This window comes from Anarrhichthys ocellatus, unplaced genomic scaffold (assembly GCF_004355925.1).
Source record: "Anarrhichthys ocellatus isolate YVR2014 unplaced genomic scaffold, GSC_Weel_1.0 scaffold81, whole genome shotgun sequence".
Lineage (NCBI taxonomy): Eukaryota > Metazoa > Chordata > Actinopteri > Perciformes > Anarhichadidae > Anarrhichthys > Anarrhichthys ocellatus.
The window spans coordinates 1,338,568-1,355,675 of NW_022280111.1; the positions used below are offsets into that span (position 1 = coordinate 1,338,568).

The following is a 17,108-nucleotide window of genomic DNA, read 5'->3' on the forward strand; positions in this document are numbered from 1 at the left end:
GTTGTGTTCTGTACACACCGGGATGAGTAAATGTACTTTCTTTTCCCATGTGCTGTTACGTAAGCTCTGCCAGTGAGCACACTCACACCAGCCTGTACGGTGAACAGTAAACCTGAGCCTCATGGTGGACACGCTGTTGATACCGACAATAATCAATGCTGTGTCCACACACCTCTGGAGGAGTCAGGAAGTTGCTCTACAGTGGTTGAGTTGCTACTTGCCTTCATGCTCATCTATGCATGAAAGCAACGGAGCAGTATGATTTGGCAGTAGCATCGTCACTAGCTACTACATTTACGTCTGACTCATCTATGTATCGAGGTCACGTGCAAATATACATCTGCTACACATTAAACGGGCCCGTCCACATCGGCACGGCGTGCTAACGCGGTGTGAGAGAGGCACATGCTCACACACGCGGCTCTGAGCCGTCTCCAGTATGTGAGGAGTTTTCCATCAGAACTTTTAAATCCCACATCACCTCTGCTCCTCCATGTCTCTCTCATGCAATATGTTCTTGCCTGGGTAATGGCTCATTCATGTGAGGGAGAGTAAAGACTGGTGTTTTGAAGGCCAGGGGCTGTTCATTACTAAAAAGCGAGGAGGGGCTGTTTACCCCCCCCCCCCAGCCCATTCAAACAACAGCCTGTCTATTGAGAGGGAGAGACTTGCCTCTACGACTGATGATAACATTTCACTATGAGCTTTAGACTTCAATTAATCACCTCAAAAAAATCCTTCGGAGTTGTGTTGACAGGCATGAACGCATGCTGATGCACCGGCCGGGGGGGGGGGCAGTTGCCATGGTAACGCGTTTTTCTGCCTCACTTGACTAAGAAGCAGTGATCCTCTGTGGGAAAGGGGCGAACAAGATGAGGGGATAAGTGTCGGAGGACAACGCACATTGCATGACTTTACATTCACATGCAGCATTCATGATCCAGCGTATCTGTTGCCTCCCAGTGTGTTCAATGAAACGGCCCTTTAAGCTTTTATTTAAAGCATACAACTGAATGTTGCTTGGCACTCGTATGTTGGGGTTTACAGCAATATTTTATCTCGCATCTAAATATGTGACCACGCATAAAGTACACTACATTATTTTGTAGTAATGCAGCTTATTTTGGCTGATATTAATTCTGTTTTTATCTGAAGATGAAGTCTTAAAAAATCTATTTACACTTGAAGTACTGTTTACTGATGACTTTTAATGGTGGTTTTGCCTCGTGAAAGAGATGACTTTCTTTTTATCTAGAGGTTTCATGCTATTGTTATCTTACATTAAGACAAAATGCTGTCACCACTTCCTCAAGACAAAGACATTTCCGGGTTTTGTTTCGCCTTGGGAACATCTTGGCCTAGATGAAAATGCACGGTGAGCAATCTGCATGATGAGGAACACTATGTTCTTTGGGCTGAGGTTGAAAATCTGAAATCCCCCGGAGGGTTCCAGTTTTCCAAGCAGGCACATTTTACACAGTGAGACCGGCCACAGTGCCAAGACCTGTTCAGAGAGTAGAGACACAGTAATGAGAGGGGCTGTCTGAGGAACAGTGGACACGGATCAGGGATCGCACTACAGTAGATATAAACATGTTGACTAGTACGGTGTGTCCAGTTAGACTAGAAGAACATTTGTTCCTTAGATGAATACATCGCATCTGCTTTTCAATGATTGAATATGTTTTCAAAATATATCCTGCAACATGAATATCTATGTGAAAGGGTCCTAACAGCCTCTGTGTCCATCTACTTTAACCTCAGTGGGCAGTAGTTTGTAGAAGCCCAGTCCCCCTGACCTTGCCCACCACGCTGATGTTTGATGCAATAGAAGAAGCAGCATCATCACCGGCCCTGTGTCGACCAGATGAAATGCAGCCTCACTGCGGTGACGGTGAAAGAGCATATTTTAGAATGTCACCTGTACCACATCGACCCGCAGTGTTGTGAGAAGACGCTTGAAGTCTGCTTCAAAGCCTCATGGGCCGCATTAACTGATCAAAGGCGCTAATCCGCCAATAAGCATTAAATATTTATGTACGACAGTACAGGCTGATCCATAACAGAGACCCACTGGCATTACAAACCAGCATAAACAAAAGGCTTTATACCGCGGGCTGAGGCACGAGGCGAGTGCACACTTTGTTAGAGCACATCTGACATATTTCACCCCCAGCTGGCAACCGAAATCAGACGTATAAACAAGCGAAACATGTGTGTCAGTGCATAGTGTCCTTGTCAGCAGCGAGAAGATCGATATGAGTAAACATTTCTGTGTTCTCATACACTCATGAAAGATTAAGTGGCAAGTGATATTTATGATCCAACTCCCTGAGAGCAAGATGGAGCTGTCTCTCTCAGGCAGCTTTAAGCTTAAAACCACAGAGACCAGCTGCTCGATGTGGACGTGCAGAATGCTGAAGCTCTTGATTATACATAATCTTGATTATATACTGATCATTTTCTTAATCCTGATACAATGGAGTCGAACACTACTGTATGAAAGAGCAGAATCTCAAGGAGCCTAAGTGAAGTAATTGATGGAGTCAATTGTCGAACTGCATCGATTCTTCTCCCATTGTAGTCGGCGTGTCTCTCCATAGGTTTCCTATACAAGACAGTTACACGGCGGAGGTCAGACACTTTAATTAATGAGTAGTAGCCTGAGGGTGCTACAAGAAACTTATCTCATTAAGGATGTAGAGCCCATGATACAGAATGTAATTTGTCTCTTCAAGATAATATTACGAGCAGAGGTAAAATAAGAGCCTCATTTGGACACTGGCCTATATTTCCTTTAAAACGGGAAGCGCTGGAGAATAATGCTGATGACAGACGCCTTTTCCTCTTGTGTGCAGTTTAAAGTACAATGTTAGTTTGAGTGTGGTCATGATGCAGATGGTGCGAAGAAGTTGCTTTTTGTCTCCAGGTGTGCATGAGGGAGAGCAAGAGAGCTCCAAATGTGAACTAGCAAGAACTTGCATTTCTTATCATCTCTAAATTGTATGTGAATAAACTTATATTTTAACTTAAATCATAGACACTAATTCAACTAAATGCTTTTTAAACTGGTGCATTTGGTACAAACTATTACATGTGTTTTGTGAGGAAGGAAATGCATTCAACATGTTCGTTAGACCTCAAGGAAACACAATGTGTTGAGTAACACTGATGTAACACTGATGTTAGCTATCCTGGAGCTTTTGGATCGTATCCCACTGAGCTCAAGAATGAACTTTCAGTATCAACTTTTCAGCCGACATGCACTCCTTAAAATGCTCGGAAAATGGAAATTCAATATTAAAAGTAAGCTCAATTCTGCCCGCACTCATCCTGAAACAGAAACCTGCCACTAGAATTATACTCCTGAAATATCAAGACCGAACAACCAAACCAAAGCAAACATCACATGCTTATAGACGAAGCACTGACTGCAGCACTCATGTGAGGAAAGACCACAGACTCTGCGTGTGGTCAATAACTTTGAAAATGTCACAAAAAGTTTCTAATGGCCGATGCAGTCACGTGCGGTTCGAGTGTTCACTCACTTGGCAGTTGTTTGGGTTTGATAGAATACAATACAAGGCTCTCACAGGTCGAAATGACACTTTAGTTAGTGCACAAAGATTTGAAGAGCGTATTACTAGACTATGTCATAGTTCACTGCATGAACAATATCTACAAATTCCATCCACATCAGACCCTAATCTCAGCTATACTGTAAGTCATGAACTCCTGTACCTGAACTCTGTCCTTCTCTCCTTTTCACCCCACGCCTTCTCATCTCCTGTCCTCTCTTCTTTCCTCCTCCATCTTGCTTCCTCATCCGTCATCTCTCCTTTCACATCCTCTCCTCTGTCCACCCTCTCTCCTCTGCCCTGTCCTCTCTCTCTTCTCTGACCTCGCCTGCACCCCCCCCCCCCCCCCCCCCCCCCCCCTGTCAATGGTGGTGGCTGACAGTGACTTTGCATCCAAAATGAAAAACAGGCAGATGGGCTCGTCGGGCGGCGTGAACATGACCAAGAGCACAAGCGTCAGCGGCGACATGTGCAACCTGGAGAAGACGGACGGCAGCCAGTCGGACACGGCGGTCGGCACGGTAGGCACCGACGAGAAGAAGAGGCGCTCCAGCATTGGTGCCAAAATGCAGGCCATGGTCGGCATGTCGCGCAAGAGCCGGAGCACCTCTCAGCTCAGCCAAACAGGTAGGGCTTCCCACCGCACAGCCAGCGTGCTGTATGTGTGTTCATATGTGTTCACATCTGTCCTGTGGCCTCTTGTTCTGTCTGTGTGGTTCCCCTGTTGTCTTCTGTTGTGAGTGTTGACTTCTAATACAGCTGCTCTTTCTTCTCCAGTTTTACTTTCTCCCACTTTCTAAGGGCTTCGGACTCTGCACGGGTCTTTTCTGGAGACGAAGAACCAGCGTGACTTCTCTCATACCCTTTTTCTTTCTTTCTTCTAGGTTACAGCTCTTGTGGAAATTCCTCTCTCTGTCTTTCTACCTCCGTTTTTTCCTTATTACACCACTGGGGTTGCAAAATGCCGATGATGTATCTGCGCTTTCGTAATAATCTGTCATTTCATTTTGGAAGATGCGTCACAGCTGTAACTGCTTTGCACTTCCTGCCACATTGCGGTCCTCAGCTGTTTGTCGCAGGTCGCCTCTTGTCACCGTTCTCATGTTGTGACGCTCTCTTGACTGCGATTTCCCAGTGTGAAACACGACCTCAGACTGTGGCCGTGTGCAGTCGCTTGTATTTGTTTCTATGCGTGCATGTGAGAGTGTGTGCACACGAGATATAGACAAGAACCGGTGTGTTGTGTTGGTGTTTTTAAACCTATTTTCCTTCAGCTGAAAGACACTAAACGTAATTTCCTGCAGTGTAAATTATTACATTTTGCAGAACATAGGGGCTATTACTTTTCCTCACTCTTCAGTGTATTTTTTAGTTTTATTTTTTTAAATCTACGGTACATTCTTTTCAAAAACGCTCAATAACAATAATAATTTGTGAGGGGTTGAGCTGCATTAGCTGGTGCCAGACAGTGTCACGCCTCCAAACAGCCGAGCAGGCGGCGTGCAGTGATGTCTCTGTCTGACAGATTGGGGTCCGTGCTAAAGAATAAGGTCAGTCGATTGGTCCACTTATCCTTCGCTGCCGTGGCTCTCCGGTGTTTTTCTCAGCATTGAGGGACTTTTCATCTCATCTGTTACCTTAAAGTGCTCAATAATCACTTCTATCCATCAGCGCTCTCTGTTCAGATCTGGCTGGATAGCATGGCAGAGGTATGGAGAGATGGATGTGTGGTGAGATGAGCGGTGTGCTCCAGTGGCACTGCACTGCCCCTCCTGGCATGTGATTTGACCGGCACGTGAGCTGCCGCCTTATCTTTGAGGGTTTCGACTAGTTAATAATTACATCAATATGTTAATCCCCATTTTTGTTGGATTTAAGTATGTTTTTTTATATATATGGCTGCTGGATTGATCGTTCCTAATCAGTAACTGCATTGTGACGCAGCTCTCCAAGACTTGCGTTGTTGACTATTACCGATGGTTACGTTGCTGAATAAGATGCTCTGTTCAGATATTTATTTTAAGATACCCATTCGAACGATTTTGCACAATCGCAGGAACAAAGTTACACGCACACACTCCTTTCCCATGCAGACACAGCACAAACTGAGCAGCCTGAATCTATTAATATTTCACTCCGTGCTTCTAAGTGCATCAGATGGAGTTTGTGTGTGCTCGCACACATCTGCCTTTCTATATTTGAGATCCGTATTTGGTTCTGCACCAGCCCATAACACCGCCAAGCTGCCTCGTGCCCTACTTTGTTGTGCGTTATCCTGAGAGGCTCATCGCCCCCCTTGAAGGGTGCATTCAAAGGATGCTCGATTTTAAGACCGCATGTGTGCGCTGCCAACTGCTTGTGGTTGGGGGGGTCGGATCTGATCAGCCAGGCAGCACGACTCTGGCTTTGACAAACACAGGTCAGTCAGATGGAATGGATGTGCTCCCAGGTGGCCGGCCTTCAGTAGTGTGTACACAGTTTGCAGCTCTGGATGTGAACTGCTGTTTTTGTCCTCTCAGTCCTCGTTGGAAGGCACTTGACTTTTCAGAAAATACAAATGTATCACGATCTCTGAGTGTACGAACAGTCACAACTGCTTCATTTTGACAATACGTCCATAACAACGTAACAGGACCTGAGGCTGAGTGCAAGGGGGCAGTACAAAGCAAACAATGGAGAAGAGAGAGGAGACTTTACATTTAGCATATTGTTACATCCAACAGGTGAAAGTCTGGCAGTGAACACTGAAAAGATAACGGGACATGTTTCTTGGGTGTAGAATGGGGACAATCTCTGAGACGGATACATTCATGTGGCTTTGAATAATCAAAAACACACGACGCAGAGCACAGTAACACACCTGTGATAAAGAAAGCAACAATATGTTTAAGAAATGACATTTTAATCAATGATAATGCTGTTTTTTTCAGAAGAAATTCAATTTATATACAGTATGGAAAAGTTTCACTGTCTCAATTTTAGAAAAGTACTTTCTGAAAAGAATAAGACTATGCATGTGCAGGGACTTTATTGCTGGTCATCATGAGCAAGCTGAAACATCAATTTGATTTATTAGCTGAATTGTACCATCCACGAGTCAGCAGTCCTCTACATTATGTTTTAAACTCAACCGGCCCGACTCAGCGGAATCCACACAGTAACAATCAAATCTCGCAGGCTTATTGAAAACCCATCTCCGTGCATTAATCTGTGCGTTTCTTTGTGTATTTCTCTTTTGATTGGCATCTGAAGACAATAGGCCTGTTTTGTCTATTAATTCCAGTGCATTCACTAACTGTGCTACATGTTCTCAGTGGGGACGCTGTCGTCAAAAATATGCTGATGAAGATGTTGTCGGCATTTTACAGTGTTGACCTGCTGTTCACATCTTCTTTTCAGTGTTGCTGTGAATCATTATTGGCTGTGAAGCACTCCTATGTTTGCTGCTTCACGGTGCCACACACACACACACACACACACACAGATAAATGAATTATATATTATAATATAGTGGATGTATATGTATAATAACAATGACATTTGTTTTATTATTATCATCATTCTAAGCACATTTAATGCATGTTCTTCCTAGAAAACTATTGCAAAATCTTTTTTTTTGAGTGTATGAATTTACGTAACTTGTAAACAACAAGGTTAATGAAGTGCTTCCTGTGTGTGGTGTGCATGGGGTCAACTATCTATTTGCATTGTCAATTACAGGATTGAACAGGAATAGTGACGCTATCTCTCTTTTACAGTATTGCAAAATGATTAATCTTTTCACTTCACCGTCTGTACAGTGCAGCTAGCAGCGTTCTACCTGATAATCCATGTCAGTAGTTTTGCCCAATTATGGCTTCTCAAAGACTCCTGATGGTGTCCCAGAAACGTAATTGGCAGCACGCTTTTACAAGGATGAGGAGGTGAACGGTGCAGGAAATACAAGAAATTGGTTCTTATTGGGCACAAAAACAGGCGCGGTTGCCCTCAGTGATGTAGAAAATACATAAATAAACGGAATCAGTGGGGAGGATTGTGAGTATAGTAGATCTAGTTGTCTGTTCCCCTGGGTGCAGCCATGGCTATTCTAGTGTGACTCTTCTCACGTCCTACTTTTCTCTACCTCACCATGTGGACCAGATGTGTCACTCTCTCGGGTGGAATTGTATCTGTCAGAGAGAAGGATTAAATTAGGGCATGTCCCTCAGAAGGAAGGTTACATGTGATGCCATAGCATTGGCTAGATCAACCTGTTAGATCACTGTCCTACTTTATGCCTCTAAGAAAAGAGCAGGTGTGATAAGATTTGATTAAGCACTGATGTCTTACACCTTAATCAAACTGCTGGGAAACTGTTGGTGTTGGGTACATGTAATGTAGAGCAGCTATTCCATACCTTAGGGGTTACAATATACCATAAGAGACCAGCTTCACTGTGTTCAATGATGAATGTGACTTTACTAAGACGGAGCATGTATGCCACCTAACTGACGATGCCCAGAATAGCCAAATGCATACAGGAGAGCGAACAATGCTACGCCACATACTAACGAAGCGTTGGACCTCCAAACTCCTCCGACAGACTGTTTTGTATGTGGTAAAATAGCTGAACTTTGGGCTTTCAGCGGAGGTAATTCATCTTCTGAGTTAAGTTGGGTGCCTGTATCAGCAGCTGCTCGGCTAGCTGAGGCTGCTAATTAATCTCCTCGGGGGCCGGAGCAGACACGCTGCTCACAGGATGATGCATGGAAGGAACACAGCCGCACAGGTACAACCGCGGCAGAGGGACACCAGTGCCCCGCTGATTCCTCCCCTCTTTCTACCTCACTTGTTCTCTCATTCCCTCCTAACTGACATGTGTATCTCGCTATCATTTATATCCCTTCGCTGTCTTTTTCCCCACTTCCTAATTTCACCGTCTTTTCTGCTTTGTTTCTTCCACCAGCTCTACATTATCTCTGCCTCTCTGTCTTTCTCTCTCATTCTCTTTTACAATAACACATGGCTGTTAAACGCCTAAGCTCTCAGACAACCCATCTCTGCCTTGACCTAATAAACTGCAGTAGTGGAGCTTTCATACCTTTTTAAAATTATATTCATTTAGCCACTGCTTTATACCAAGAGAACGTCACAGCAGTAACACCATGCTCAAAATCCTTGTGATATTAGTTTCCACATCTCTGAACCCATCGCCTATCGGTCTGAAGACGGTTTAGCCTCTAGGGGGCATCGGCCAGTATTTCTGGGGTTCCATTGTAGCCAGCAGGTATCCGGGCCCAGACTTCCTCTTCCTTGCGCCGGTTATTGTATTCTGTCCAGTTAGCAACTTTAGAAGATAGAAAATGGATTTAGAAAGAAGTTTCTAAGCTTATAATAAGTCGATAGTCAATGGGTTGTGAGATTGCATTTCTGCCAATTTTGTTCCGCCTCTGTTGCTTTCCTCACGGACTGTTTACCTGCAACCATCAACCAATGCCTGCTCAAACGTGATTGGTCAACACTCGTCGGACTACAGGCGCACTACAAACAGAAACCAGAACGCTTCCCAAACCAAAATCGTGTCACGCTGCTGAGATATTCAGCATTAATATGCAGTTCATATGCTGTTTATAGAGATGATACGTGTAGTGACTCAACAATGGTGCTGTAGTGCGGTGTTGAAACTGCACTTTGCAGACATCGCTGCTCTTTGATGCCACTAGGGTTGAGTAGGTTGATCAGTGATTTATCAACGCATCAGTTTTTCAGTTTTTCCATCAACTATACTGTGACGTTAACTCTCCACTACTTCAGCGGTCGTGTTTCTGTTTCTGTGGCCACTGTATGTTTTATCCCAGCTGCTGTGGACCTGCAGCAAAACCTAAACACACGAGGTCGGCATTAAACACAAGACGCTTTTGGAACGCAATGTGTCATCATGTGGATGGGGTAGCATCAGTTAAATAAAGGTGAAACTATGTAAAATATGAGCTTGTTTTGTTTTTTGCCCCTGATATGTCTGTAATATTTTACTGTTTTCATAGTAGCAGAGCTTTAAAGAGAAGAGTATGATTTTCTTTTTTAATCAAAGAGAATTTATTCCCCCCCCCCCCCCGACACATTTTTCTGATATTACTCTTTAAATACTTCACTGTGCTCAGAGATAAAGTACTTTTCTCACGGTATTAGAATCAGAGATAAACCCTGCTAAGATTCAGTGTGTATATGAAATGGTTCTATTGAAAGTGTTGCATTAGGATCACTGATGACTTCATGTTTATTCACGAGCTGTGACGTGAATATTAGAGTTGGTGGACAAAATGAATTGTTCTCACACGGTGTCTCTCTCAGCAGACAGCTCATTCTCTTGTTTTGAAGATTTCTTTCCATTATGACACACGATCATTTCATCAGACTACATGAAAGATGAAACATCCCACTTTTACAGTTCTAAAAAGAGACATTTGTGGGTAGAATTTCTCTTTCAGAATAACATGCATCTATCTCTATGACCTCAGCTTTAAAGCTGTTGATTCATCTTCCTAACCCTGCCATGCTCCACCAGCTGCTCTGTGTTTTCTGCCTGCAGTGTCGCTCAGCCTCCACAGCCATATGTCTCCTTTGACTTGAGTCTGAAGCTTGGACACAGTTTAAAGAACACACTTGTGTAGTCACGTCCACACATTCTTGCCTCTCATTCCAACTGGACTAAAAATAAACTTCCAGCCTACATTTTTAGATTTTTTTTAACTGCTGCTAAAAATACGACTTCCTCCTGTGATTGTTTTGTCTTTAGACGCTGACAGCACCATGCTGGAGCTGTCAGTCGGAGAGGAAGCGGGATGAGACATGCACTAAGAGTTGCACTGTGGTCAGGGTAGTCATGGAGCGTCAGCGTGATGTTCCTCCTCGTCATGAAAAATGGTTAAAAACAAGCTCATTTCCTGTTTGCGCTTCAGTTTTCAGACCTCAAGAGATGTTTTTCTGCATATCAGGATAGTTTGTTGTTACAGGTCGGCAGTCTCGATTGGAATGTTTCACATGTACGTCTTGGCAGTATTTAGATCCCCTTTCTCTCTCTCTCGTTAGCTATCCATCTGGTGTACGCTCAGTGTTTGCTCCACTGAGAGGAGGGAGGCTGCCAGGGGACAGACTGTTCCAACTGCTACACCTCCTGCATTTCCTGTTTCACCTTCCACTGAAGGTGTGAGCCTTTTCAGTGAAGGTGTGAAGTAAATGGCAGGACACAGTGTGCGCACATGTTTGGGTAGCAAGTATTTTATTGCATTGGAAACATCAAGGCCAATACTAACTTCTAACTTTCAATCGCATTAACAGAACATACAGGATTTAAAGCTGTATTCGTAAAAAAATTACTGGACATTTTGCGTTGGTAGCTGTTAACACATTAGCCATTACAATACATGTGTACGGTGGTAATATGTCGGAAGTGTGCGTCTCACATTAAGGAGCTAAAAGTCAATGAATGCAGCTTTAATGTGTTGTAATGTAAGATAGAAGATCACACCTTTATTTTGCAATAGAAACGTAGAAACCCTTATAAAGCTCGTCAGAGTGTAGCTGGACACAGGAGGGAACAGGACTGGCCTGCATCAAGGTAGGCAGCAGGGAATGTAAACTAACAGGAGAGAGAGCGTGTTTGCCTGTATCTGCGCATGTATTGGTGTGTGTCCCGGCCCGTGTGCATGTAAGTGCTCAAATATGTGTGTTTGCCTACATCCGTGCGCGTGAGTGCTATGGTTAGAGCCTGTGTTTACAGTGCGGCGCGCCAGAGTCGCTCCCTGACGCTTGGCCAGGCCCGGGATCATCAATCAGAAAAGACTTCCGAAAGCTTCCACCTGTGATCCCTGCCGCCCGCCAGACGGACGTAACGCACGACTTCTGGGATATTACGCTCTGTTGTTGTAGTAGAAGTGGCAGCGTTCTTCAGATTCCTGCCGTCTGAGGTGCTTGGGATTTCCAGCCGCGTTATCACTGTCCTGTAGTTTTGGAGTGAGACTATGTTGCACAGAGTGCTTTAATGTTATTCTGTACTAGTCATGCTGTGGGGAAATCAGAGAGTACTTTCAGAGCCAAAAACAGAAACATTCTTTTCTTCAGACACGTGAGAGACGAACTCCATTTCCAGAATCCTTGAACTCACATCAACGTGCCGTATTGAACAGATTTTTTCCAAGACTGTAATTAACCTAATTTGGGTGTATGTCAGGTGTAGTGTGTGTATGTAGTGGTGTCTCTGGCTCTCTCTGTCCACGCAGTGAGTGGACGGGTAAGAATAAACTGCGCCAAAGCTGCCAAAGCTTTAAACAAAAACGTACCAGATGTGTTGTCAGCGTGAATGGCTAACGTATCCACTGTCGGCTGGCTTTGTGCCACCTCATAGTATCAACCAAATGAATTCTGATAATATTTATGATATAACAAAGACACCTATATTACTTAAGGATCCCCAGTGAAAGACTTTTAACTACACAGTTGGTGATCTTATTAATCGTTGTCAATCTTCCAATTAAGTCCTCATAGTTTTGATATTTGTGGCAGAAAAAAAGCTCTCACAGTCGAGGTGATGATTAAAAGGTAAAAGATGTTTAAAGTCGATATTAAATGTGTCTCATCAGTAAATCCATGTAGTGGAATGTCAGGTGGTACTATTAGGACCTGTAGTTTTATAATCACATCAGTTTCTTCATCATGGCAACACTCTCATAATAACAATGCTGCTATAACGTTTACCATGTTCACCATGAAATGTGTTTATTAGCATCAAACACAAAGTACAGCTGAGGATGATGGGAATTATTTTGGTCAGAGGGCAAAAGACCAATTCATACTTTGACCAGAGGATGGCGCTGGATAAAACAGTATATTATTACAATTCATGCTGAGGTGAACATGAGTGGATGTACCAATTTTATTGAAATCACCAAAGTAATTAGAATTCATTCTCTGTAAGATATCAAATTTAGTATCATTCCGTCCAATAGTTGTAGAGACATGTCACCAAAAATAACAAAACAACCTGCTGATGGAGCTACAAAGTAAAGTCACAGGACTTCCAAAGTCAGTGAGCTTCATCCTTCGGGGGGGCCATGACTGCCTTTATAAAGTTACATAGTCATCCACCCAATAGTTGTTGACATATTTCAGTGGTTAACCTACCGTCAGAGCAACGGGATGACATCTCTAGAGCCACACTGACAGCATGGCTAAAAAACAACAACAACAAAATACATGTGATTCTCTCAAAGATAGAACTTCTCCTTTAAAAGAGCTGTTTTTCATTCATTTAAATATACACGATCTGTAGGTGTCACTGTGTGAGTTAGTGTGAGCTCGAGACTCTGGAGGAGCCATTAGAAATGGACTAATTGTTTGCATTGTAACTGTGTGTTTGTCCAATTTCCCCCTACAGCTACTCATTGAAGTGAAGTGTTGTTTTTGTCTGTGCTGACCTGGATGAAACCTGCAAATAGACGTCATGCATTGAGAGGCTTCTTTGTGGAAGTAGGTTGCAGTGTCTCTCAGGGTGGAACTTTTGCCTCAGCTTGAACACTATAGGGAGTTAGTTTGCTATATCTATGATAGTGCAGAGAAGCACCGTAGCTGACCCTTTGCTTAATCCCGCCCCTCAAACGCAGACTGGCCAATCATAGAGTGGCATCGGCCAGCTCTGAACAAGATCCGACAACTAACACATTTCTTCATTTTCAGGCTGATTTTGTGGATTTGGAGCTGGTCACGGTTAAGCGCTGTGTAATAGTGATACTCGTTCCCTAGAGAGCTTTGACGGAGATATACGCTTCAGAACGTTACTTTTTTACGATAAAACCTGTGGAGCTAACATTAGCAGAGTACGTTAGTACATAGTTAACTAGCGTTAGCACTTCTATGCTACGCTAGCTGATGAAGCTATACTGAATGTATACACATGCTGCTTTTGCTTTTTAATGACTGAATAAAGACCCACCCGGATTTACAGGAATAATGTCGTTCCTCAATTTCATTTTGTTATCACCAGGTGACGTGGTGGTTCACTTTTACGCTGTGATCTTCAGGCTTTAGCTTTTATCTTTTAACCTGTTTTCAATGCTGAATCAGCTGGACATCCTGGACATATCCCTCAAAAAGCATATTGTACCCTTTTGTTTTTCCAAAAATTTGATTATATTTTTTTCAGAGTGCAGTTAGTGACAGTGTGGGCTCCGTGATAGCTCTGAAAGCCTAACAGAGAAGTGATGGGGGGGCAGGGCTTATTGTCATTTGCCTTGTCCTGTGCCTATGATGCTAGACACATGTTCAGAACAAAAGCACCATAATTGGTTATGTGCCCCTCACACACCATGCCAGTAGCAGATTTATCAGTATTTCACAGACCACCTGTGAAGAAATCTTTTTCTCTTGGCCCCACTGTTGTGTCTTTCTGCTCTCGAATTGTTTAAATAAGGCTGACCTCGGGTGGTCAAATGGTATATAGACTGAAAAAAGTTTCCTGTTTAGATAAGTTTCACCCTAAATCAAACAAAGAGCTCGTTTCATTGTTTGAAAGTATGGTTTGTGATTGATCAAGGGGAAATTAGTTTCTCGTAACACAACATAGCTGTGTCACAGAGGCTGTGGGGAGAAGACAGATTGAGTTATGTGAATATAATCATCCACTTCACATTCTCAGCAACTCTGAAAACTGCCAGCAAAAGCAGAGTGAATTCCTCCCGTCACACAGCACAGCTGTGGAATGGTAGTTTTGGATAATAGAAAAATAAAGTAGCGGAGTTTGGCACGTGCACGTTGAGTGACTGCCATGTGGCTGAAGCTCTCCGACAGACCTGATGACAGCTGGTTTTCACTGGCCTTTGTGGATAAGATGGGGAGAGGGAGGCATGGGACAGGGCATGAAGAGAAAAGGTAAATAACGCTGATGAATAGCACAAAATAAACCAAACAGCAGGCAGAGGAATCAAAAAGAGAAAGCAGATGATAAAGGAAGAGGTTAAAATAAATGGTGAGAAGCAAACTGGGGGGGGGGGGCTCAGTATCTCTGGGTAGAGCTCGTTTACCCGCAGAGCCAGCCGAGGTGCGCCTGAGCAGCCTGGCTCTCTGATTGGTGATGCGCGATGCAGCTCTCTCCCCTCCCCCCGAAGAAAGAGGTGCAGTAGGAACGTCAGACCCAGACAGAGCAAGACTCAGCTGCTGAAGCAACGTTCATCTGAAGCTCTCCCTGAGATGCAGCCGACAGAGAATTTAGGCACCGACTTGACGATTACACAGATCGATTGCACAGATTTGCTCTTCCACAGCATAGAGTCTCTTATTGCTGGACTTAGGAATTTATCAAACAGGTTCAATTTTTAAACCTTTTGCCAGCAAGATCAGCCAGAGAAGGCAAAGCTGACGCCGAGTGCGTTCCATTCGATTCACCGCATTGACAAGGACGGCCGCCGGTCACCATGGGCAGGCAGGGGCATGATACCTCTGCTGCGGTCCCCGGGATGCGTATCCAGCGCTCCCAGAGCAAGATGAGCCTCTCTGCATCGTTCGAAGCGCTGGCCGTCTATTTCCCCTGCATGAACTCCTTCGATGAGGAGGACGGAGGTAAGATGACATCTAGGGAAGTGTCCCAGCAGCAGCTGCTGGGGGGGGGGGGGGGATGCAGAGGGATTGATTGTTAGGAGATTTGGGGAAGGTTGAGAGATGTAATTATAAAAAAATGAGGATGACAGTGTAGTTGAGTTAGGATAATAATGTGATGCTTGAGGTGTGTGTAACATTATCAAGTGAAAGTTGATATCTGCGCCTGCATCTCCAGAGAAGTCGATTTATCATCCAGGCTCTCGATGTGTTGTGAAATACACATACTTCTTCTGTTGTTACTGCCGCCGGTGGTGGTGTTCACATGGATGATTATATCAGTCTGACAATATATTCTACTCATGTTATTCACAATATCTCATTTTCCCCTGATGATTTGAAATCTGGCTCTGTGAATGAAAACAAAGGATGTAGTAGCTGGACTGAATCATTGTTTGGTATCTCGTGGGCGAGGGTGCTTATTTAGCTCAGGAATACAACATCGCTCTATGACTGTGTGAACAGAAGCGATGACGCCTACTGCGTGTTTGTATTTATTTATGCTCCTTTCATTTCCTCTTGTGGCGGGGGGGGGGGGTCATGGACTTTTATAGCTCTACATACTTTTGCCTGATCATACCGTCTTTTTTTTAGCCACAGTTTCACGCACACACACTTGCACTCACACTTCCACTGTTTGGCCACCAAGCAGCTCTCCACCGGTCGTTGTGTTTTGCGGTCTGGCAAGGCCCAGATGTGAGGGCAGTGGCTGCGGGGCCTTCTGGTGACGAGCCAGTCTGTCTGACTTTTAGGCCTCTGCTACTTCATGATGCCAGATACAGAAGTGCTTGGCTGCCACATTCTCCAACCAGTGTTGATAACGCTCATCTGCCACTGCGTTTAATGCAGTTGTGTGTGTGTGTGTTTGTGTCTATGTAGATGCACATACGTGCGTATGTAGGGGAACATGGTTTTTTGTCGAAGCAACTCTTGTAAAGTTATTTTATAAAAGCACTGATTCATTGATAGTATGGTAAGCATATTAATGGTATATCTGGGATTTTTATTAGCAGTATAAACAATAACAAATGCATTTCATAATTTCCGCATCAAAGCAGCAAAAACGGTAAAAAAACGGTGTGTTTTGAATGTCTATTGATAACATCTGATTGGCCCAGGTCTACGAGCTGCGGTTCGCTACAGACGTCAGAGATGACCTCTGCGGCTTCGTCTCCTATTGTAAAGTGTGGAGAGCAGGAAGAGGAGGCGGAGGCCGGCTGAATAACGGAGATTTCAAGGCTGAAAGGCTTCATGTGTGTTTATGGCCGTGTGAGAGATAGGACACCTCTCTTGTCCTCTGACATGAGGAGGGAGAGAGGAGACAGCCACAAAGGGCCCGTGATGATGCTGGATTAGGGCTGCTATGGTCTAGATGTGATTCATCCATACAAACAATATGACTAAGACGGACTGGCATAAGGATATCTATGCATTGTTTGTCATGACTTTGCACCTGGGGCTTGCAAACAGTGAAGTGGCGGTAAACTCTGCGTTATTACCTCCGCCTGGCTGTGCAGTGAGTAGTTGACCTCTGGGAAATAACACGATGCCCTCAGTTAGCATTCATTTGATTACAGATATGATAAATGAGACAACATAACAGTAATAGCTGCGATGACATTTCGTCTTTTATCATAGCCATGCCTGATTTTAATTTTGGAGATTATAGATATATTTCAGGGTGATAACATATTAGATAGACCGACGGACGGATGGATGTACTTTCTATCTATTCTAGTTTTCCAAAGCTAAATGGCTTATATCAAATATCTCTTTATGTGTATGTGTTGTGTGTGTGCTTGTTGCGTTCATACTTTTTTTTTAAGGTATGTGTGCGTGTGCCACAAAAGCGCAGCCACGTGCCCCCCCATGCGCACGCTGTCAGGGAGGCTGGGTGGAGATGAA

At 44.0% G+C, this 17,108-nt stretch overlaps 1 protein-coding gene across 42 annotated transcripts in view; it reads left to right on the forward strand.

Moving 5' to 3' along the window:
• rims2a (regulating synaptic membrane exocytosis 2a) overlaps positions 1-17,108 on the forward strand; it is a 129,304-nt gene that overhangs the window by 107,928 nt on the left and 4,268 nt on the right. For 30 of the 42 annotated variants that reach the window (XM_031874426.1, XM_031874422.1, XM_031874455.1 and 27 more), the window contains one exon: positions 3,961-4,205. The exons of 10 other annotated variants lie outside the window; for them this stretch is intronic. In XM_031874426.1, coding sequence (XP_031730286.1) covers positions 3,961-4,205 — 245 coding nt within the window. Of the gene's footprint in view, positions 1-3,960; positions 4,206-9,664; positions 15,168-17,108 lie in introns of those variants that run through there. 2 more of the 42 variants (XM_031874425.1, XM_031874454.1) reach the window with 2 other exon arrangements.